At 38.6% G+C, this 25275-nt stretch overlaps 1 protein-coding gene across 1 annotated transcript in view; it reads left to right on the top strand.

Annotated features, from left to right (window-relative positions):
* Positions 1-24976, top strand: part of etv1 (ETS variant transcription factor 1) — a 58409-nt gene extending 33433 nt beyond the window's left edge. Inside the window, exons 3-10 of the mRNA XM_055164031.1 lie at positions 378-504; positions 1750-1926; positions 3327-3574; positions 10570-10641; positions 13926-13994; positions 15782-15951; positions 22064-22165; positions 24575-24976. Of these exons, the coding sequence (XP_055020006.1) occupies positions 378-504; positions 1750-1926; positions 3327-3574; positions 10570-10641; positions 13926-13994; positions 15782-15951; positions 22064-22165; positions 24575-24796 (1187 nt within the window). The 3' untranslated portion in view covers positions 24797-24976. The remainder of the gene's footprint in view (positions 1-377; positions 505-1749; positions 1927-3326; positions 3575-10569; positions 10642-13925; positions 13995-15781; positions 15952-22063; positions 22166-24574) is intronic.
* Positions 24977-25275: the final 299 nt, after the last annotated feature.

Below are 25275 nucleotides of genomic sequence, written 5' to 3'. Positions count from 1 at the left end.
CTCTCTTTTTCAGTCTTTCTGTTTCTGTCTCTCTCTTTGTGTCTGTTTCAGTGTTTCTCTCTGTGTGTTTCAGTGTTTCTCTCTGTGTGTTTCAGTGTTTCTCTCTGTGTGTTTCAGTGTTTCTCTCTGTGTGTTTCAGTGTTTCTCTCTGTGTTTCAGTGTTTCTCTCTGTGTGTTTCAGTGTTTCTCTCTGTGTGTTTCAGTGTTTCTCTCTGTGTGTTTCAGTGTTTCTCTCTGTGTGTTTCAGTGTTTCTCTCTCTGTGTTTCTCTCTGTGTTTCAGTGTTTCAGTGTTTCTCTCTGTGTGTTTCAGTGTTTTTCTCTCTGTGTGTTTCAGTGTTTCTCTCTGTGTTTCAGTGTTTCTCTCTCTGTGTTTCAGTGGCTCTTCACGGCCTCCAGCTGAAGATCAAGAGAGAGCTTCATAGCCCGTGTCTGGAGCTGAGCTCAGCCTGCAGCCAGGAGCGCCCGCTCAGGCTCCAGTATGGAGACAAGTGTCCCTACAGCAGGTACTCTCTCACACCTACAGCAGATACTCTTATACACTAGTGTCCCTACAGCGGGTACTCTTAAACACTAGTGTATCTACAGCGGGTACTCTTATACACTAGTGTACCTACAGCGGGTACTCTTATACACTAGTGTATCTACAGCGGGTACTCTTATACACTAGTGTATCTACAGCGGGTACTCTTATACACTAGTGTATCTACAGCGTGTACTCTTATACACTAGTGTCCCTACAGCGGGTACTCTTATACACTAGCGTCCCTACAGCGTGTACTCTTATACACTAGTGTCCCGACAGCGTGTACTCTTATACACTAGTGTCCTGACAGTGGGTACTCTTATACACTTGGGTCCCTACAGCGGGTACTCTTATACACTAGTGTCCCTACAGCAGGTACTCTTATACACCAGTGTCCCTACAGCAGGTACTCTTATACACCAGTGTCCCTACAGTGGATACTCTTATACACCAGTGTCCCGACAGCGGGTACTCTTATACACTAGTGTCCCTACAGAGGTACTCTTATACACTAGTGTCCCTACAGCAGGTACTCTTATACACCAGTGTCCCTACAGCAGGTACTCTTTAGCCTTTCTGTTGAGTGCATGACAGAGCACAGTGGACATCAGTGCAGCTTTGAGATGTTCCAGTCACGGCCTGTGAGTCACAGCAGAGCCACAGAGCTGCGTGGGCCCCTGTGGTCAGCCCCCGGGGGCCCCTCTGTGTCTGGGGCCGTATCCTCCTCCTCATGTGGCAGCTGAGAGGCAGGTGTGAGGAAGAGACTTTTGTGGTTTACTCCGGGACTGGAGCAACGATGAACACTGAAACATAAATATTCACAAAAGTCAGTCTCTGATACACAGATCTAATCGATGACACTGTGGATCCTTATTTTACAATTTGCACATTTTAAATTGTAAATGTAGTTTTCTCATTTTTGCGTCTATTCTTTGAAAATATAAAATTTGTGCATTATTTAATATTCTGTCCTTTAAATTATATTAACTTTCAATTATAAATCAGATGTTACGTCCCGACAGTTTTTCTTCATGAAGCTCTTACTTGGACAGTAGTTTTCCCAAATACTTTTTTACTCTTACTCAAGTAACTTCTTGAACCACTATTTGAGTATTATTATTATGAAGTAAAGTTACTCTTAATTGAGTAAAAGTAAACCCGTGTTGGTTAGTTCCCTCTACCATCATATTACCGTCGTAACATGTGTGTGTATCTTTTCCTCCAGTGCCTACGAGCAGAAGCAGCCCACAGGTATGAAGGCCTCCAGCCCAGTGACCCCCCCCTGCAGCACCCCCGTGTCCCCCCTCCACCATGGCTCCCCCAACCCTCCGGAGAGGAGCTACAGCACCCACGTACCAGCCTCACAGCCTCTGCCCGACAGCGCCTACGCCATGGACAACAGGTACTCCAGTCTCTCCACAATAACACACAACACTACCCGTCCAAAGTCTGGGCACACTCTCACTATTATTTTTTTTCTATTTTTTCTAAATGTTTATGACTTTTGACATTTTAGATACACACAGAAGACATTAAATATATGAAGTAACATGTACTGAAGTATGTAGCAAAGAAAAAAAAAAGTATATTTTTTTTTATTTCATATTTAAATCCTCAAAATATTATGCTTTGTCCAAAAATATTTAATAATATTCAGTTATTTAAAGTTGCACTATGTAACTTTTTGGTTGGGGGTCTGTCAGCTGCTTGTTTCTATGGATATGAGGTTGCTCTACCTGGAATGTTCCACAGTATGACATTAAACATCTCTACCTTAAATTACAGGCTGATTTATAGCTCAAAAATGGCTAGAAAAACAGGCATTCTGACTGTGAGCGGGGTCTCCTCTCCACAGATCAGACCTGTAACTTGGTCTGGTTTGGTCTCCATGAAGATAGAAAAAGTTTAATGCCATACTGTGAAACACTCCGAAAAAGCATTTGACCGACCCTCCACTAGAAAAGTTACACAATGCACCTTTTAATTTTTTCTTTACTTTGTAATTCCATGTATTTGACTTCATATATCTTGTGTCTTCTGTGTGTATAAAATGTAGAAAGTAGCAAGAAAAAAAATAAGAGGGTGAATGAGTGAATGAGAGGGTGTGTCCAGAACTTTTGACTGGTAGTGTACGACAACATCTCATTAAGAAGTAGCAACATTCTTCTATATTTTCAGGCGTTTATGGTAAAAGGAGAAAATCGATTTGTCAACTGGTCAAAAGTTTATTTGGTTGAATTCGTTTCACAACTCATCCAAGCTGCTTCTTTTTGCTTTTTACTTTGCTTTAGTTTTCTCCAGTTAACAAATTGGATTTCTCTTTTTGCCTTGACAGTGTAACAATACTAACTTAAAGGTCTTATATTACACAAAATTGACTCTTGTGAGCTTTAAGTTATGTTACAATGTTGTTACATAACTGGAGTTGTGTTTTGTTTTGTTCACACATGTTTGAGTAACAGTGGAGCAATTCCTGTATTACCACACGACATCACAACACAAGCTGGAACAGAGTGTCTTTTGTTTGAGAGAAGAACTCGGCATAAATACGCACTCACCTTCACTAGAATCATTTGGATAATTTCAGCTCTGGAATTGCCAATCTCTACTGAACTAAAGGTAAAAAGACGCTCTTAATTTGAAAACTACCGCTTCATGACATCACAAGGTGGAGATGTAGACAGTGTAACAAAGCAGGATCACTCAAACATGTGAATGAAAGAAAACACAACTCCAGGTCTGTGTTTGATGAGATAACAACACAAGAGTTGATTTTGAAATTCTAAATGTGTGTGTGTTCAGGTTCCGTCGGCAGCTTTCGGAGCCGTGCCACTCGTTCCCCTCTCCCCCCGCCCTGACCCGGGACAGCAGACCCATGTACCACCGGCAGCTGTCGGAGCCCAGCATCCCCTTCCCCCCGCAGGGCTTCAAACAGGAGTACCAGGACCCTCTGTTCGAGCACCCGGCCATGATGGGGGCCCCTCTGCCGCACGCGTACCCCCCCTCCATGATGATCAAGCAGGAGCCCCGGGACTTCACCTACGACTCAGGTGAGCAATTTTTTTATTTATTTATTAACTTATTTTCATTAAAGGGCCCATGTTACACAATTTTCTGATCTATGTTTTAATGTTTCCTCGTCACAAATAGGCAAAATTTCATTCTCACACGTTTAAAAACACACAAACCCTGCTTATTTAGACTGACTTTTTCTCTCAAACCGAAAATGCTTTGTTCAACCTTGTGACGTCATGTGGAATACAGGAAGTGCTCCACTGTGTTTTGAGTTGCGGGTTCCATTTCGAGGTGAGATATTGAAAGAAAGTTTGATACTGCAACTGGTTCGGAACAAAATTCGAATATAGAGTAAACTTGCATTACACAAAATGGACTCTTGTGAGTTTTAAGTCATGTTATAACGCTTTTACCTCATTAAACATACCTGCAGTTGTGTTTTGTTTCATTTGCACATGAATAGTCCTTTTTTATTATTAGCTCAAAATGCTCTATTCCATTTTGTGATGTCATGTTGGGGTAGTTTTCAGGTTATTAGCATCACAGGTGGAACAGTGTTTCCAGTTTAGGAGAAGAGCTCAGCCTAAATATGCAGATTTTGTGTTAAACGTGTGAATGAAACAAAACCCAAATCCAAGTCTTCACAAACAGCAAACACGGGGAGACGCTGGTTCCCATGTGACTAAAGGGCAAAGTATAGTTCTGCGCTGATTCAACACACACTGCCGCCGTCGCCTCGTCTCCGCCGTTTTTAATTTACGGATCTGCGTCGAGGTCTGTGTGCCGTAAAGTAATTCAACGCCACGACGCTAGGAGGCAAGGATATATGTCTGTTCATACCTGCAGACTGATAGACCTGCAGACGTGTAATCGTATAATGAGGCGCACCGGATTATAAGGTACAGTGTGGATTTTTGAGAAAATTTGAAGATTTTACGTGCGCCTTATAGTCCGAAAAATACAATAGATGAGAATGTAATCTGGGCCCTTTAACTGTGAATCCCATGCGTTTCAGAAAAGGTTTGTAGAGCTCTAAACTAGATGATAAAGCTCTACAAAAGACAGGATATTTTCTTCTATTATTCTATTAGCAAGTGTTGTAGTGCTCGAGACTGGTCTTAGTCTTGAGACCGGTCTCGATCACGCTTTTTTATGGCCTTGGTTTCGTCTCGAACTCGAGCGCATTTGGACTCGGTCTTGTCTCAGAGTCGAGGTTTAACACTTGATGAGTGTGATCTTATTTCATTCCAGCTGGTAAATGTGCAGAGGCTGCTCAACATTACTGCAAAACCTGAATGATAATGGTTTTGCAGTGATATTATGGAGTAAATGTTATGAACATGAAAAAAAAACAAAAAAAAACACTTGATTAACGTTGAAGTTGTTTTCTGTAAAGTGGGATTCAGGGGTCAGTGTCCGGGCACAGAGTGTTTCAGTAGAGTACAGTTTTCTTGGCTTATTTTAAACCTAAATGAACATTAACCAGATAAAATGGAGATATATTTATAAAAACATTGACATATATTTATGCAAAAATAAATGTAAAATACAAATAAATGTAGGAAATGACAAAGATGGTTTTGACTTGGTCTTGATGAGCTGTGGTCTTGGTCTTGTCTCGGTCTCAGGACCCTGTGGTCTCGGACTGGTCTTGATCTCAAAAGTAAAGTAAACCATTGCAGTTTTATTGATTTGATAATTGTACCAGCTCAAATTGCAATTTCGATTTCAATTCATTCTGCAGCCCATTATGTTACAGTGAATACAATCTGCCATATGCCTGTCTAATCCCTTTCTTTTTACTCTTTTTTACTAACATAAAAAAATCAAATATCACAATTTGTACATTATAATCAATCAATTACAAAGCAGATTACTCATATGTGTAAGAATATTAAGGTCAATTTACACGTAGGGGGAAAACTGTGCGTAAAAAACTAAAATAATGACAAAAATACATAAAATAAAATAATAATTTAATCTAATCCTTTTCTAAACAGAGTAATATGAGGTTATCCGAGTGATGAAAAGGTCCGTGTAAGACGAATGCAGTGCGTCGCTATAATCCCATTGGCCCCGCGTGTCCCTCCATCACCCAGGAGGGGGCGGTCTTATTGAGTTAGCCCATTATTAGACAGGCCTCTGCTAATGTCCACGGCTCATTTCCTGTAGCGGCTAATAGAACAGATCTGGTCCCACGCCCACCGCCGCCGCCACCGCCACCACCCCCCTCGCCTGCGCTCTCCCTCCCCGTGGCGGTGCTCTGCCTCTGGGCAACGGAGGACGGAGACGGGCCCCGGGCAGCTGGAGGATATGAATGAAAGTTGTCTAGACCGGAGTTCATTCACAACAAGGCCAATCCAAACCACTTTATTTACAGCATATAGCACATTCCATAAATAAAACCGTAAAGCTTTATTTAACTCCACTCGGCCTGGATTTAAAGACAGTATAATATCTTTTTGAGGGGTTAAATAAAACTAAATACAATATTGTGTTTCTGCTTCTGTATATAGTTATAATCTATGACACCTGTGGATCATTGCGTTATAATTTGGACATTTTAAAATTGCAATATTCATCTAAAACTACTTAATAAAGAAACATGTACGCTGACTTCCCCGTTATAAAACTGTGGTGTCTGTTGAGCAGCAAATGGAAATCCTAATAAAACAGTAAACAACAACTCAACAACAAAGTGATGTAAAGTTGTTGGCCCCTTCGATGGATAGCTGCAGATTATGTTTTTTGTACCTAAATTAATAAACGACGCTTCTGAATCCTACATTTATCACCCATTAAGAAAATGTAATCGAAGAACTAAGTAAGTACAGTGCAGTGGGCGTGTACCTAAAAATAACCAAACAATTAGGCATATGAAGATGAAAATCAGACTAATCGATGCTAAAACTAGTATTGAAACTAGATATTAATTTCAGCAGGTATCAGTACGAAAAAAGTTGCATTCACAAGACAGAAATGAACCCTTCCTGAATAGTTTTAGAATGATCTTGAGCCTTGTATAAGAACAAGAGCACACAGACTAGTATACACCCATGGACCACTATGGAACCAACCTGGACCACTGAGGTCCATTTTTAATTTTTGCAAGAAATTTAGAAAGTAGAAGAGCAATGGCAAGCTTTAGACGGGGTATAGTTAGATGCCTATTAAATATAAACCATTATCCATTTATTAGTGTACAAGTCAGGCATCACAATGGCACGATTACAATAATAATCAGATTTTATTTACATATTTCAGAAGTCCTCTGGCAAGCTACTTGGAAGGGGGTGGAGAGCTACAAGTTCGAGATCCCTGGATTACACAGATATAAGACCACATGGGAATAGAAAAGAAAGTTCTAAGAGTTAATGTTGAAAATCACATTAAATCAGGAAAATGAATGTGCTTTAGTTGTTCAAGGGCCAAACCTAATGACAGTTTGCACATAAAACTATTCTTTTGCAAAGAAATGTCAGATTACACTGATTTTAAATTATTGGAAAATATTATAGGAAATAGACAGTACCTTCTTCTCATCTCCTGACTGTCTTTTCAAAACAAGATCGAATCAAAGTAGATACATCGTAAAATCTCCACGCCCCGTCCTGAGCCAAATTACCTGAAAACTAAACCTGGACCAGATCCTGGAGTAAACAGGACCTGACCAAGTCCTCACATCAGGATTTAAATTTAGGCTATAACTTCTGTCTATCTATAAGTGTTAACTTCTGTCCTAACGTCTACTAAACCTACCTAGAAGTCCTAACTTCTATCCATCTATAAGTCCTAACTTTTATCTATAAGTCCTAACTTCTACCTATGTATAAGTTTTAACTTCTATGTATGTATAAGTCCCAACTTCTGTCTATCTATAAATCTTAATTTCTATCTATAAGTCATAACATCTACTGTATCTATCTATAAGTCCTAACTTCTCATGTATCTATCTATAAGTCCTTGCTGCTGATGTCATTAGGTTCTTTTTTCAAACAAAGAGTTTGTTTTCATACCTGAGGGTTTGGACTGCTCACTAATGCTCTTCCTCACGTGATGTTGCTGATTTATACAAGTTTTGGAGCTGTCTTCCTACCAGTAGAGGCAGGAAGACAACAAGCCCTTGGTCTGAAAAAAAAGAACCTAATAACATAAATGATCGGAAAACCAAATGGAACTTGATGGACCTTTTTCTAACCATGTTACTTTACCACACATTTTTATAATGCAAGTAATTTTGTTATGATACTAAAATTTCAAACTCGATTTCATTAAGGAAGGACTTGCTTCTCAGTACTGATTCTGATACCACAATAATAATGAAAAAACAACACTCTAAAGACTCATTTCTGTGCTCTGAATGTGACTTTTTTGGTACCGATACCTGCTCAAACAGTTTTTATTTCAGTCCTGGTTTTAATATCGATTAGTATTTTATTTTCAAGACGACGCTCAACACAGTATTTTCCCAGCCGCTCTCCTGCTCTGTGTACATATGAGATTAATGACAGCTCTCCTGGTGCAGGGAGGAGGAGGAGGAGGAGCTGTAATTTCATCAGAGCTATTTCCTCTTCAGTCCCATTACTTTGATGAAGTTCAGAGAAATGTTTACGAGTCACGTCTGTTCATTGGCCATCACTTTGGAGCTGCTCATGTTTGATCACAGCCTCCAGATAACTGCTTCAATTAGGGGCTGTGCTGGATTTTTTTTTTTTTATCTACATACACTAAAAACTCACATTTCTCTTGCTCCAGTACAGATACAGTGTGTTGTAGAAGCAGCTCTTTGATTCAAATGAAACCACAGTAGAATTACAAAGCATTAATTTGAATGAGGAAGTGCACTGTTAGCATGGCAAGACGACAAAACTCTGCTTTTGCTTCCGAAAACTGACAAAAGTGCTTATAAAATCATTGCGCTGAATAAGGATGCTGAGAATGCATAAGGTAAGTAAGGACCTTGGACTTTGGACCATTGCAAACCTTTTAAAATGGACTTCTGTTTTTTCTTTTTTTTTTTCTTTTTACATTTTTAAGACACAAAAAATCAGGTACAGCACCTCAAGAATGACAAGATGCACTGGAACTAATACATTTCTCTATATGATGCTAATATATTATTCATTTATTGATAATTTTACACACACAAACCAATCAGAACATTTGTTTCAGTTCTTTCTCTCTCTCTATTTTTTTAATCCCTTTATTAATCAACACCAAGTGAAGTTACACTGAGGGTCGGCCAAACACAGGGGACAGTAAAAACATACAAAACAGAGGTCCACGAGCACATAGGGATGTTACTTGTAATGTTAATTACAAAATCCTTTGCTTAAATGCTTTTTTTGCTAATAAACATCGGGAACTACATATCCCATGATTCATTTCAGTGCACACAACAAGAATCTGTGTATCATTCAATCATTCATTCAATATAAAACCAATAATAAGAAAATGAAAAAAAAAAAACCCAGCAGATTTCTTTATTTTTATTTGTCTCCAAATCCAAAATGAAAAAGTGGATAATGATTCGTTTATGCACTTTTCGATTTTGTGTTTTAATGAATAAAGGAAAAAACGGATAATGACTTAAACTGCGATGCCGCTTTTGCGCCGCATATGGACTGAACCAGATATAAAACTAAACTAAACCAGATCCGGGACCAGACCGGAACCAGACCGGGACTGAGATCAGGACCAGACTGTGATTGAGACCGGGACTGAGACCGGGACTGAGACCGGGACTGAGACCGGGACTGAGACCGGACCAGTCCAGGACCAGACCGTGATTGCGACCAGAACTGAGACCAGGACTGAGACCGGAACCAGATCGGGACTGAGATCAGGACCAGACTGTGATTGAGACCAGGACTGAGACCGGGACTGAGACCGGGACTGAGACCGGGACTGAGACCAGGACTGAGACCAGGACTGAGACCGGGACCAGTCCAGGACCAGACCGTGATTGCGACCAGAACTGAGACCAGGACTGAGACCGGGACTGAGACCGGGACTGAGACCAGGACTGAGACCGGGACTGAGACCAGGACCAGACCGTGATTGAGACCGGAACTGAGACCAGGACTGAGACCGGGACTGAGACCAGGACTGAGACCGGGACTGAGACCGGGACTGAGACCAGGACTGAGACCGGGACCAGACCAGGATCAGACCGTGACTGAGGCCAGGACTGAGACTGTTGCTGAAACAGGGACCAGACCGGGACCAGACCAGGACTGAAACCAGGACTGAGACTGGGACCAGACCTGGACTGAAAACGGTCTAGTCCTGATTTAGTCCCGGTTCAGTCCGTATGCGGGGCAAAAGTCCAGCATCGCAGTTTAAGTCACGTAAATGGAAAACGGCCGTTATCCATTTTTTCCATGATTCATTTAAACACAAAATCGAAAACTGAAAAAACTAATCGTTATCCATTTTTTTCATTTTGGTTTCGGAGACAAATAATGAAGATTTTATTTAATTTTTTTCTTATTTTTGGTTTTACATTGAAAAACAAATGAACAAATGATACACGGATTATGAAGAAATATATTTTTATGGATTTGTATCGGATCTTGGTGCTGATCGGTTTCTACATATTGATTATCCTGGTTGGGTCTTTCATTTGGGTAATAAGAATATTTACTTAGAGTCTCATAAAATGTTCTGCCGTTACTTTTGAGAATAAAATACCAGCTACATAAACCACATAAGGATCAGTTTTGTCATATGTTAAATATAAATGCCGTTTTCAGTCTCTGCTCTGGTGTTGGTTGATAACAGATATGGGCAGATACTTGAAGCTCCAGTATCGTGATTGCACTACTTGTTCTAAAAATTGCATTGAGATATTTTCCAGACTGAGGCCTCGGAGCAGGAGCTGGGGGGCTGTTCTTTAATCAGAGCCAGCGGAGCATTGAGCCACGCAGACGGAGAACTAAAGAGATACAGTGATTTTAACTCTGCCTCCGGGCTTCTCACACCCTTTTCTTCTTTTTCTCTCTCCTTCTTTTCTCTCCGTTTGTCTCAGCAGAAGTGCCTAGCTGTCACTCGGTCTACCTACGGCAAGATGGCTACCTGGCTCACGCTAACAGGACAGAAGGTACGTTTAAATGTTTTTAATTGTTCTAGATTTAACTGAAACGTTCATGGTTATGGAATTTTTCTAGAGAAGGATCCGTAATTTTCTTGTCTATCTGTAGATGTACTTACTTTGCCTGGAATGTTACACAGTATGGCATTAAACGTATCTACATTTAATCTCTTTTTTTTTTTTTTTTTTAATTAGATGAACTAATTTACACCTAAAATAAGTGGAGCAGAGTCTTTTTTCCACTCCATTTTACATTGGTACGGAAGCCGGGAGGGCTCATAACAACCGCAAATGCCGCAACAAATACAAACGCGACAACACAAATGCAAACGCCACAACTCAGCGAGCCGCAACAAACCGAAAAAAAGTCACAGCACACCAAAAAAAGCCACAACAAAAGTGACCGCGTGACTCTATTTTAATGCAAACACCACAACAAATACAAACACCACAACACAAATGCAAATGTCACAACACAAATACAATTGCCACAACACAAATGCAAATGCCACAATACAACAACAAGCTACAACAAATTAAAAAAAAAAAGCCACAACACACCAAAAAAAGCCACAACGGAAGTGACCGCAGGACTCTATTTTAATGCAAACACCGCAACACAAATACAAACACCACAACACAAATACAAACACCACAACACAATACAAACACCACAACACAAATACAAACACCACAACACAAATACAAACACCACAACACAAATACAAATGTCACAACACAAATACAAATGTCACAACACAAATACAAACGTCACAACACAAATACAAACACCACAACACAAATGCAAACACCACAACACAACAAAAAGCCACAACAAACCAATAAGATAAAACGGAAGTGACCGTGGGACTCTATTTTTCTGACGGACCAAGCGACGGTCAGACAGTGACATCGATCCTGGCCACAAAACAATAATTTACTTTTACTTACGTTTCCAACTTCATTCACTTCATTCATTCCTTTACTTTTCATATTCTTGTTCTTCTTCAACTTTTCCCATTCACTTCCCGCTTGATCCTTTAACGCTTCACTTGGTCCATCGGAAAATACAGTCCCGCGGTCACTTCCATTGTTGCTTTTTGGTTTGTTGTGGCTTTTTGTTGTATTGTCGCGTTTGTATTTGTGTTGTGCCATTTATATTTGTTACAGTGTTTGCATTAGAATAGAGTCCCGCGGTCTCCTCCGTTGTGGCTTTTTGTTGTGTTGTGTCATTTGTATTTGTGTTGTGGCATTTGTATTTGTGTTGTAGTGTTTGTATTTGTTGTTGTTTGTGTTTGTTTTCATTAAAATAGAGTGCCGTGGTCACTTCCGTTGTTGTTGTTTTTTGGTGTGTTGTAGCATTTGCATTTGTGTGTTGTGTTTGTGGCTTTTGTTGTGTTGTGGCATTTGTATTTGTGTTGTGGCATTTGTAGTGTGTTTGTATTTGTTGTTGTTTGTGTTTGTTTTCATTAAAATAGAGTGCCGTGGTCACTTCTGTTGTTGTTTTTTTTTGGTGTGTTGTAGCATTTGCATTTGTGTTGTGGCTTTTTGTTGTGTTGTCACGTTTGTTTTTGTTGCGGCGTTTGCTTTTCTTATGAGCCCTCCTGGCTTCCATACCATGGAGAAGTTTAATGCTATACGGTGGAACATTCCAGGCACAGCAATGAAGTCTCCAGAGGTGGAAAAAGTACTGAAAATTTGTAATCAAGTAAAAGTATCTTTACTTTGCTTGATTCCTACTGAAGTAAAAGTGACCATCTAAAAATCTACTTGAGAAAAAGTAAAAAAGTACTTCACTTAAACTGTAAACTGAGTAAAAGTGACATAGTTACTTTCAATTATTTGATATAAAAAAGGATGAGTCCAGGACTAAACCAGGACTAAACCACTTTTGTATTACTAAACCAAGTCTAACCCAAGCCTGTGCAATTTTCCTTTCATTTTCGACAGATTTTTTATTTTTTTTTTTTTCATATTTTTTTCTGTCAGTCTGATTTTACTCAGTAACAAGGGTGGGTTCCAGTGTAATGAAGTAAAATACTTGGGTCAAAGTGTACTCAAGTAAAAGTAAAAATCCCTATTTAAAAATCTACTTTAAAACATTACAAATTACTCATAAAAACTACTCAGTTATTAATGTAATTTGTTACTTTCCACCCTTGGTCGTCTCCATCCGTACTAGAAGGTGGCGGACCCTCCAGCAGAAAAAGAGGGAGTATTATTCAAATGGACTTTACTGTCACGTCAGTAGTCTCATTAGAGAGATGCACTCTGATATGGTAATGTGATGTGCTCTGAAGGGGGAATGACTTAGCGTGGGGAGTGAATAACAAATTCTGAAGCACGATACTGTATCGCTACAAAGAATTATGACAGTAACAATAATATTGACGACTTTATGCCTCTGACACAAAAAGGGAATTCCATAACTGTTACCTATCAACCAAACTGTACACAGGGCCAGTAATAATAGCAATTCTTGTTAAAATAACCTCCAGTTTTCACAGAATGTATAGAAACAGATCAAGATTTTATATTTAATGTTTCATTTTTGTTGTTTTCAGGTTGAGTCGTGCCTTTCAATCCCAAAGAGAAGTCATTTTGCGTTTTGGAATCACACACAGTCACCCAAGACTGTGCAACGTGACTTCAATGCAAAATTTGGAAAAACTTCACCAACTGGCAAACAAACTCAGACTTGGTACCAAAAATGTTAAGAGGAAGCATATTCCAAGACACAAAATGACTTCTCTTTGGGAGTGAATGACTCAACCTGAAAACAGAACAAAAATAAAACATTAAATATATAAAATCTTGATCTGTTTCTATACATTCTGTGAAAATACAAGAACTGCCAAAATTATTGTCCTGCGAAATAATGTCAAATTTTTACGTTATACATAGAGATTATTATTTAAAAGAACACACCTGACTTTTGGATAGAATTCTCCCAGTGTGATGTCAGTGTATAATTTTCAACATATTTTTCAATTTTTCTTCACAAATTCAGTCTTGATTGGTGTAAAAGTATCATTTATCTTTACAACAGTTATTATCTCACCAAATGAAGTAGAAATAAGAGAATACTCAAAACCTCTCATACGCACTTTAACCAAATCAGGTTTGAACCAGGACAAATGCAGGTTTTTCACAAATCAGGTCAAGTCTAAACTGGAAAAAAGGACTAAACACATCTAAATCAGTTCTAATATGTTACAAATTCAGGATAAAATTGCATCAAACTGACCACATAAATTAACTTATTTTGATGTCATTCTGCTCTTCTGTTTCAGGGTGCATGTTCGACAAAGTAGCGAGACATTTCTATGACGACACATGTGTGGTGCCGGAGAAGGTGGAAGGTACGTGCTTTCATATCATAGGCTGTAATCATAAATGGACATATCTAACCTGCTCACCACTGTGTTTCATCGACTCTAGCTCCAATGCACTTTGCCCCGCTCTCTGTAACTTCTGCTGTCAAACTTATTTTGGTCATATTTTGTTTGTATTGACTCGCTCTACTAGCCTGATTCATCAGCCAGTTTCACTTCGTAGAAACCGTCTGACCTCGCAGCATTAGAATTCATTTGCTCAACAGTAGGCGGGTACTTTTTTTCATTTAACCAATCGCTGCTAGTTGGTTGTGGCATATGTAATGCACCGTTAACAGGGTTAACAGGTTATTAAGCTGCATTATATTAAGCTTTTCCCAAATCCCATAGGAAGAAGGGCAATAACGTCTTTCCTCTTGATAAAATTCACCAAACATTCTCTTTGTTCTGACTTTAAATCCTCGATCTCGGGAATCGTTGACAACACAGAATGTATGGCTCTTCGCTGACTGACTGGTGCCCGTTCACACTTCCAGGGTTTTTGCAAACTGTCTAGTGTATTCTGATTCCTGAAATAGTCGCTGGAGAGACACTAGGAGGCACTAGGTAGTGCCAGCCTGGCTACCGCTGTACATGATCCTGATGTTTTTATTTTGCTGTTTGTCTGTAAATTGGGTCCAGGTTTGTTCCATAACTGCTAGCCTTGGTGAGCTTCATTTGAACATTATGGGTATTCAGTCTGTGATTATTATTAACGAGGTGTGTAACAGTACACACAAATTACAGTTCAGTAAGCATCTCAGTTTTGAGGTCATACTTCAGTTCATTTTCAGTACAGTATGGGAACAAAATGCAAAACCATTTGCTTGTTGTTTATTTGTGTTTTTATTAAACCAACAATTTGTTTTAACATTATACAATAAAATAAATGCAAAGTGCTGCTTGGTAATACTAAGTTAAATAAAATATTAGCAAATAAGCAACAAATGTATGAAATATTATAAAAAATAAATTCCTTGTAAAGAGTAAACAAAACTTTTCAAACAGTAAAGTGCAGCACTAACAGTTCCAGCACAAACTTTTACTCAATTAAAAATTTTTGGCCAGAAAAAAACAACGTTGTCCACATTGTCTGCAGTAAGTGCAGATCTGCTGGCAGGGAGGGTGAGATGTGGTTCGGACGGACGTAGACAAATCCTAACTATAAAGCGCTGCGGGAAATACAGTTTCACTGTGAATATTGAAGAGCTGAGCCTCCGTGTAGCTGCACATGTAGTGGTAGAATCTAAACACACACAAATTGCACAAACTCATTTGTGCACAACCCTGCACCGAACTGAATGTCTCAAACCGAAATGGTTCCGCACAAATATATGTACCATTACACCCCAAACAACTGCTTTTTATATGGTATCCCATTGTATGACTTATCTGCAACTTATCTAACACTTTTTTATTTGATGGGGACAAGAGTGTACAGGGTTCACATTAAATTTTACAATATACTAAGACAATCGCAGGTCCTCACTGATGGTTTATCACTGATTACATGTCGGATTACTCTTTAAGTCCTTAAGTTCATATTCAAACCAGCCTAGTCTAGGTCAAGTTTCAGCTCCGGGCTTAAGGAGTCCCAAAGCCCTGAACAGAGAACGCAGACTGTCCAAAGGATGTTTTTTCTTGGGGGCACCTTCACATTCCCATTGAGGGTCAAAGTCAGGCCTGTACTGTGAGGGCCCTTGGTACCAGCACCACAGCTCTCATATGTCCCCTTTAAATTGGTCCTTACAGTATATGTGTGTGTGTGTGTGTAGGTGATGTGAAGCAGGAGTCGGGCCTGTACCGCGAGGGCCCTTCGTACCAGCGGCGTGGCTCTCTGCAGCTCTGGCAGTTCCTGGTGGCCCTGCTGGACGACCCCTCCAACTCGCACTTCATCGCCTGGACCGGCCGCGGCATGGAGTTCAAACTGATCGAGCCCGAGGAGGTGAGAGGGGCACACGGGGACAAAGATATACGGATATACTGCACACGCAAATACTACGAGGGGATCGGGATATGTGTGAATGAAACAAAACACAACTCCAGGTCTGTTTGTGACGAGGAAACAACGTTATAACATAAATCAGAATATAGCACAATTTCGTTATCTGGACTATAATATATTAAAACACACACAGAAAGACATTTTTATAACTAAGACAGTGGAATTATTAAAGCTGCACTATGTAACATGTTGGTTGGGGGTCTGTCACCTGCTTGTTTCTATGGATATGTCATTACTCTGCTTAGAATGTTCCACAGTGTGACATTAAGCAGCTCTACTTTATATTTATTAAATTACAAGTGGTTTTCTAACTCAAAAACACCTAGAAAAACAGACATTCTGAGTGTGAGCGGGTCCCCAGATCTGACCTGTAACTTAGTCTGGTTTGGTCTCCATGTAGATAGAAAGGTTTAATAATGTTATACTGTGCAACATTTCAGACAAAGCAGTAACATAAAAAAAAAAAAGAAAAGAAAAAAAGTGAGTTTATTGTAAATAGGGAGTTCATTTTTTTCTGTCATAAATAGTATTTTTAATTGTTTTATTAATTAATAAATCAATTATTATAATTATTAATGGTGATGATAGTTATAGTGATAATAATATAATAATAAAAACATTAATAATAATAACAACAACAACAACAATAATTATTATTATAATTATTATAATAATAATTATTATTATTATTTCTAATAGCTGTTAAGTTTATTTTTCTTCTATATGTATATATATATATATATATATATATATATATATATATATATATATATATATATATATATATATATATGTGTGTGTGTGTGTGTGTGTGTAAGACTACTTCTGCCTATATAATGGCGCATGTGGTGTGCATATGTATCTATATATGTTTATATGAATATGTATGTGCATGTATGTGTTTATGTAATACATGAAAATGGGTATACATATGTATACTTCTACTTTATATTGGAGGGAGGAAAAAAATTATAATATTGTGTTATAACTAACACAATGGAATGTTTGTATGGAAATGATTTATTTGCAAATGACACAATAAAGCATAGAACACACCCCCGGAAAAAAAAAAAAAAAAAAAAGTATTTGACGGACCCTCCACTGGAAAAGTTAGACAACGCCCCTTTAAATGAAAATGGCAAAGAATAAACAGTCCCTCATTTTCTTTAATAACACAAACTCTATTGAGACAATGACTGAATGAAGCTACATGGAGTCAGTATTTTGATCCAGACAGGCAGATATTAGTTATTAGCTGCTAATGAATTCACTTTTCACATCTGTGGCACTTCATCAGATTCTGACAGGACCATTATCACTAGTATTTTTAGTATTACAAGCCTCAAGATGCCATTACGAAACAATGAGAGCGATTCAATTCTCTGTGCTGTATTTGCGAGAGCTCCCACACTGAATATTTGATTCATCTGGATAATTGCCATGTTATGTCGTACGTCTGTGGCTGCAGTGCAAATATTACAGTAATTACACTAGTTTGGGCTATGGGTAATGGGAAAGGAGTCACATTATAATTGATTTGTTATCATTCCATATTGACAAGACATCTGGCAGAAATATGAATTAGAAGAGAATGTGTACAATTATTTATGCAGCGTTAAAGGTCCTATATTACGCCAAATTGACTCTTCTGAGCATTTGCCAGTTTCCTCATCAAAAACAGACCTGGAGTTGTGATTTATTTCATTCCCATGTTTGAGTAACCGAGATTTTTTAGGATGTCTGTATCTCCAAATTCTTAAAAATGTTCTGCTCCACCTGGTGATGTCATGTGATAAAACTGGAAGCGCTCCAGCATGTTTTTAAACTCCATACATTTTCACTAGAATAATTTGAACAATTTCAGCCCTGGAATTGCCAATCTCTACTGAACTAAAGGCAAAAGGAGCTGTTAAGTTGGAAAGTACCACTACATGACATCACAAGGTGGAACAGAGCATTTTGAGCTTTGGAGAAGTAGAGAGACTAATAATCACTGTTGGGAGTAATGCGTTATAAAAGTAATAAATTACTGTAATGCATTGCTTTTTGATGTAACGCAGTAATGTTTGGCATTACAGGGGAAAGTTTTTTTTTTAAATATTTTACTCGGTACAAATGTCAGTGAGGTCTGTTACAATGCTTTGGATTGAAGTAGAGGGTTTTTCTTCATACAAATTTGCTAAAATCACCGCGATATCAATAGCGGTGAAATGCTGGAAACGCGCCCATTTAGAGCTGGTTTAGAGCTGGTTTAGTCCTGGTTTAGTCCTGGTTTAGTCCTGGTTTAGTCCTGGTTTAGTCCTGGTTTAGTAGTCCTTGGTTCAGTCCTGGTTTAGTCCTGGTTCAGCCCTGGTTTAGTCCTGGTTTAGTCCTTGGTTCAGTCCTGGTTTAGTCCTGGTTCAGCCCTGGTTTAGTCCTGGTCTGGTCCTGGTCTAGTCCTGGTTTAGTCCTGGTTTAGTCCTTGGTTCAGTCCTGGTTTAGTCCTTGGTTTAGTCCTGGTTCAGCCCTGGTTTAGTTCTGGTTTAGTCCTTGGTTCAGTCCTGGTTTAGTCCTGGTTCAGCCCTGGTTTAGTCCTGGTTCAGCCCTGGTTTAGTCCTGGTTTAGTCCTGGTTCAGTCCTGGTTTAGTCCTGGTTCAGTCCTGGTTTAGTCCTGGTTCAGTCCTGGTTTAGTCCTGGTTTAGTCCTGGTTCAGTCCATATACGGCGCAAAAGTTCAGCATCTTCACAGTTCTTTTGGTGAGAGTAAATTAAAGTGCTGCAATAGTCATGTAATGTTTTACATTTTAAATACAGTAATATTATAATGTAATGAATGACTTTGAAATGACAGTAACAAGTCATAAATAACACATTACAGTTTTAAGGGTACTTGCCCAACAGTGCCAATAATAAAGGATTACTCAAACATGCGAATGAAACAAAACACAACTCCAATACGTTTTTTTAATGAGGCAACAACATTTTAACAAGACAAGTCAATTTTGTGTGAGAATCAAGTCTTTGATTATGCTTTATTCAGTTCAGTTCAATCTTTATTAAGAACACGTAATATCTAGTTCATAATATTAAAAAAGAAAATAGTAAGAATAAAACATTTAAATACAGTGCATGTTACAATAATGTTTACAGACAAGACAGTCAGTGTCTCCACAGCTTAGAGGTAAATCTGACAGAGCTCCTCACAGGACGCACTAGAACTTCCATGATTCGATTGCTCAGATTCATGGCTCTACACATAAATGATTAAATAAAACATCTGATTGTGACGACACAGGCTCTCACACCACAATTTACAAACATTTCACCTCAGCACTTTCAGTAATATGCTCAAAGAGTCGTTATTAGATTTGTAACGATATCCAAGTCTCACAATGCGATATCGTCACAGTATGAACCTCACAGTACGATATTTATTGTGATATCGTGGGAAAAGCTCACGATACGGTGGGGAGGCTCACGATTAGAGATGTAACAATATCCAAATCTCTTACGATATTTTCACGATATACATCTCACGATAAGATATTTATTGTGATATTTTGTGGAGACTAAACAGCTAAAACTGTTAATATGCGACTTTTTCCTATTTAAATGCCCTGACAAGATTTAATCCAAAAAACTAAGTGCTTAAAACTGTTATTTCTTCTTGTAGTCTGCACTGAAACGGAGCAAAGGATTATGGTCTATGTAGTTCCCTCTGTCATTTTTAGCTATTGCTGCGCCATAACTCTTCATTTAAACAAAGAGACTTGTGATTCGATATATCGTGATGGCCCACGATATTATTGTGAGAACTTTGACATTACGATATCATGATATTTCGATTATTGTTACATGCCTAGTCGTTATAGGCCTCTGTCAAACTCTGCAAAACTCTTTTCCTTGTAGTTGTGCCAAAGATATGCAGTATACAAGGACGAGCAGAAACATAAAAAAAAAAAAAGTTTGTTAAATGTTGTACTATAAATTTCATAAAATAACACACATTTCGACAATAAAAACAGTTTGGTTGAGTTTGGATTATGTTCAGAACAGAACTCTCACGCTGGCTGGCTCAAAGCAGCAGTTATCAAATGAGAGGATTACCTGTGTACACAAAGGAGCTTTTAGGCAAATTCATGTGGAATGGGACACCTGATCCCTGTGTAGCTCAGAGAGACTGCAGTGTCAACAGGATTATTCAGGTCAAGGGTTGTCAAACGTATAGAAAATCAGATACTTACCGATACTAAAACTAACATTGAAACTAGAAACTCATTTGAGCAGGTATCAATACTAAAAAAGTCACATTCACAGGACAAAATAAACCTTTCTTGAATAGTTTTAGGATGATCTTGAGTTGTGTCAGAACAAGAATGAATATGAATATGTTTTAATGTTGAAAATCACATTCTTTTGTCATAGTGTGGTATGAGAATCATCATCGAGTCTGTTCCTTACTATTTGAAATGTTAGTAATTGTGACAAATCTATTCAGGTCACAATATAATCTTAAGAACTAAAAAGTAATAATCATGATCATTTTAGATTCATTCTTTCTATACTAACAAAAAATACAATTAAAGGTCCTGTATTATTCAGGAAATCTTGAAAAACATACATCTTGACTGTGCGCAGGCTTGCATCTCCACAAACCTGACTTTTATTTGGCCTTGATGAGGGCCTCTTCTCTTCTTCTTCTGCTTATTTCCATGGAAATGTTGTTTCTTTGGCTATAATTATCTAGCCTGATTCATTAGCCGGTTTCATTTGGTAGAAACCATCTGACCTCACAGCATTAGGATTCGTTCCCTCGTCGGTAGGCGGGTGCTTTTTATCATATAACCAATCACTGCTGTTTGGTCGTGACGTATGTAATGTGCTGTTAACGGGGCTAACTGGTATATTAAGCTTTTCCCAAATCCCTTAGGAAGAAGGACAATAACGTCTTTCCCCTTGATAAAATTCACCAAACATTCTCTTTGTTCCGGCTTTAAATCCTTGACCTCAAGAATCATTGACGACACTGAATATATGGCTCTTCGGTGATTGGCTGGTGCCCAAAATCGCACTTCCGGGGTTTTTGCGAACTGTCTAGTGTATTGTGATTCTTGACCTAGTCGCTGGAGTGAAATGAAATTGAGTGGAGCCTGGCTAATAATCATCCACAGTTTAGCATAAAACGCATCTATCTCCTTGGAATATGTTTCTTGGAAGTATGGTTTTGGTTTTAACTTTCCGTTTCCATGGAAGCACAGAGGTGACCTGCTATTTGTAGAAAGTTGGAGACTGTCCCTTTAAACGGGGATGATTAATCTGCATCATTTATGCTCATGAAATGAATATTGAAAGCCTTTTTTATTTTGTTTTAATACAACAAAATTAAATTGAATAAAAAAAAGAGAAATCGCTTAATATGAGAGAAAAAAAAAGTGTATGTTTTTATCATATTGCTAACCCTTAAAGATGCACTGCACAACTTTTCTGATGTTATTGTTTTGCCTGAAATGTTCCATGGTATGACATTAAACATCTATCTATCTATGACATTAAACACATCCATCTATCTATCTATCTATCTATCTATAATTTATTCATTACAGGTGTTTCCGTTGCTCAAAAATAGAAAATTCTCTTTTGGAAAAGGGTTGCATCTCCACAGATCTGACCTGTAACGTAGCCTATAGATTTCTCCCCTGAAATAACGAGGTTTAATGTCTACTGTGGAACATTCTAGACAAAGTAATAATATTTCCATGGAGATAAACAGGTAGCGGAAAAGTAACACAACTCACCTTTAATAATAACCAGCACATCCACATTGTTGCGCGGTGTAAGAGGAGCTGTAGTTCTCTGTCGTCCCGGTGAAGCGGCGGCGGCGTGCGGGCTCGGGCTGCTGCCGGAGGGTGGTCCGCGGGACAGGTGCTCAAACATCTGCTCCTCCGGCTCCTGGCGCCTAATGAACACATCGGGCGGCCATGTTGGATCCTCTGATTAGACTAATGTGACGTGAACGGGCTCGGACAGCGCGCTCGGCTTCTCCTGCTTTAATAAAGTCTGTGTGGTGTTTGAAGGTGGCGAGGCGGTGGGGCATCCAGAAGAACAGACCCGCCATGAACTACGACAAGCTGAGCCGCTCCCTGCGCTACTACTACGAGAAGGGCATCATGCAGAAGGTAAGGCAACGCCCGCCGGGATGAGATCATACACTGGAGACTTTTTAAATAGTTATAAATAAAACAGAACATGAACAAGAATAACAAAACACAAAGGTCTAAAGGTGCACTATGTGTTTTTAGACAAATTTTATTGATCCAAAAGTGAAATGACTCAGACACAGAAGCTCAAACATCACAATATAGAGTGTCCCAAAAAATTGTACATCATTTTGCAGGCCCATAATTTTGGCAATTCTTGTTGAAATAACCTCAAATTTTCACAAAATGTATAGAAACAGATCAGAATTTTATACTGATCAAGGTTTTATTTTTGTTCTGTTTTCAAGTTGAGCCGTTCACTCCCAAAGAGAAGTCACTGTGCATCATGGAATATGCTCAAACACATATTTATACATAATTACATAATACATTTATACATATACATACATAAATTCCTCTTAAATTTTTTTTTTTTTTTTTTTTTGCATTGAAGTCATGCTATACAGTCTTGAGTGACTGTGTGCGAGCAGATTCCAAAGCTCAAAATGACTTCTCTTTGGGAATGAACAGCTCAACCTGAAAACAGAACAAAAATAGATCATTAAATATAAAATCCCGATTTGTTTCTATACATTCTGTGAACAAGAATTGCCAAAATCATTGGGTTGCAAAATGATGTCCCATGTTTTTGGGGAGAAGAAAAAATATAAATGGTAATAATCAATTCAAAATAAGTAGCAAATATGATGTCCCATGTTTTTGGGGAGAAGAAAAAATATAAATGGTAATAATCAATTCAAAATAAGTAGCAAATATAGCCAGAGACTGACAAAAAAAGGCATAATTATATAAAGTAAAAAGTGAAAATAAAATATATAGTATTTAAAGGAAAACAGTGCAAAGATAAAAGGTGTTACATAAGGCTGAGTTGTTGTACAGTTGTAGGGAGTATTATTTGTTACATAAGGGTGAATTCTTGTACAGTTGTAGGGAGTATTATCTGTTGCATAAGGGTGAGTTGTACAGTTTTATGAAGTATTTGTTGCACAAGGCTGAGTTGTTGTACAGTTGTAGGGAGTATTATCTGTTACACAAGGGCAAGTTGTTGTACAGTTGTAGGGAGTATTATCTGTTACATAAGGGTGAGTTGTTGTACAGTTGTAGGGAGTATTATCTGCTGCATAAGGGTGACTTGTTGTACAGTTGTAGGGAGTATTATCTGTTACACAACGGTGAGTTGTTGCAGAGCTGTAGGGAGTATTATAAACTTATAACTTGACCCTGTGGTGTCAGCTTCATAGATAAGTTTAATGCCATAGAGTGGAACATTTTGACTGTATAAAATGCGGTTTCGTTTATAAATGATAATAAATAATTGTGTTTTGGAAAATGAGTTCTAAATATCAGGAAAATTGTCTTACCTATTGAGGAAAACGGTTATAGATTATCTAACACAAAAATACGTGGCTAATTGGATAACCTTTGTACAGATCAATAATCATTGATCTCACCATTAATATGTCACTGTGGACGTCTTTTATCACTTTGTCAATCAAAACATACACAGCACTATAATGGTTGGTGATTACTGAAGAAAAAAAAAAAGAAAGAAAAAGAATCATCAAACTGAAAAAAAATGTTCAAAAGGACAGTATTTTTTCTTCTTTCTAAGACACTTTTCCTGATAAAGAAGATTTATTATGCTAAATGTACTAAGTTGTATTTACAGTGATTCATGCATGTTTAAATAATCTTTCTTTCTTTCATCAACCAATTTTCTAAAGCACAATTTTGCAAACTTGTTTCTTTGATCAAGGGGTTTTAGATGAATATTACTATTTAAAATGTTATCACTGAGTTAAAGGTGCTTTGTGTAGTAACTTTTCTGGTGGAGGGTCCGTCAAATGTTTTTCTCCATGTAAATGTTATGGGTTTGTCTGGAATGTTTCACAGTATGGCATTAAACCTTTCTGTCTTCAATGAGACCAAACCAGACCAAGTAACAGATCAGATCTATGTAAAGGCGACCACGCTCCATCAGAATGCCTGTTTTTCTATAGGTATTTTTGAGCTAAAAAAAACAACACCTATAATTGAATAAATGTAAGGTACAGCTGGTTAATGTCATACTATGGAACATTCCAGGCAGAGCAATAACATCTCCATATAAACAAGCAGGTGATGGACTCCCAACTGAAAGGTTACAGAGTGCACCTTTAACTATATACACCTCAATATCAACTACCCTGTTTTTCGGACTATACTGTAAGGCACACTTAAAATTCTTTAATTTTCTCAACAATCGACAGTGCTCCTTGTAATTCGGTGCAAAAAAATCTGGTGCGTCTTATAGTCTGAAAAATATGGTATGTCATTTAATAGGCCTATAGTATATGTATAAACAAAAGTACTGTATTGTGTGTGTAGGTGGCCGGTGAGAGATACGTGTACAAGTTCGTGTGTGACCCAGAGGCCCTGTTCTCGATGGCGTTCCCCGACAATCAGCGTCCAGTGCTGAAGACGGACGCGGAGAGACAGATCAACGAAGAGGACACCGTGCCCCTGTCCCACTTCGACGAGAGCCTGGCGTACGTGCAGGACGGGCCCTATTGCCCCCCACACCCCTACAGCGAGGGATACGTCTACTGATGCCACGCCCCCAGGACACGCCCACCATGACACGCCCCAGGACACGCCCACATGACACGCTCCCATGCACATAGACTGTCTGTGCGGGGCTGTGTACATGTGCGTATCATGGGACGGCTGAGGCAGGACTCTATAAGACCTGGACTCTTACATAATAGACTCTGATTTCCTGTTCCTGACGTCACAGGAAACGCACAACCAACTTCACCTTTCATTTTGTCAGTCCATGCTCATGTAAAGTTGGCCTGGCTAGTTCTACACCTGTCTCATTGGGTTCAGTTGAGCAGTGGTTCCCAAACTGTGGTACGGACAACCCCGTTGGTCTCCGAGCGACCCAGGGGCAGAGTACGCAAAGACAATTTTCAAAAGACAAAAAATGCCATGTTGTATTTATTTGATGATGAAGATTTTTGTTCTTATCATTTGTGAAACGTGGTTCATGTTAATAAAAGAATGGTGTGTGCAGCATCCACAGACAC

The sequence above is a fragment of the Boleophthalmus pectinirostris genome, unplaced genomic scaffold (assembly GCF_026225935.1).
Source record: "Boleophthalmus pectinirostris isolate CB_2022bp ecotype Guang Dong unplaced genomic scaffold, ASM2622593v1 HiC_scaffold_6, whole genome shotgun sequence".
NCBI classification, from domain to species: Eukaryota; Metazoa; Chordata; class Actinopteri; order Gobiiformes; family Gobiidae; genus Boleophthalmus; species Boleophthalmus pectinirostris.
Note: the sequence above shows the minus strand (reverse complement) of the source record. Positions and strands in the feature narration are given on the sequence as shown.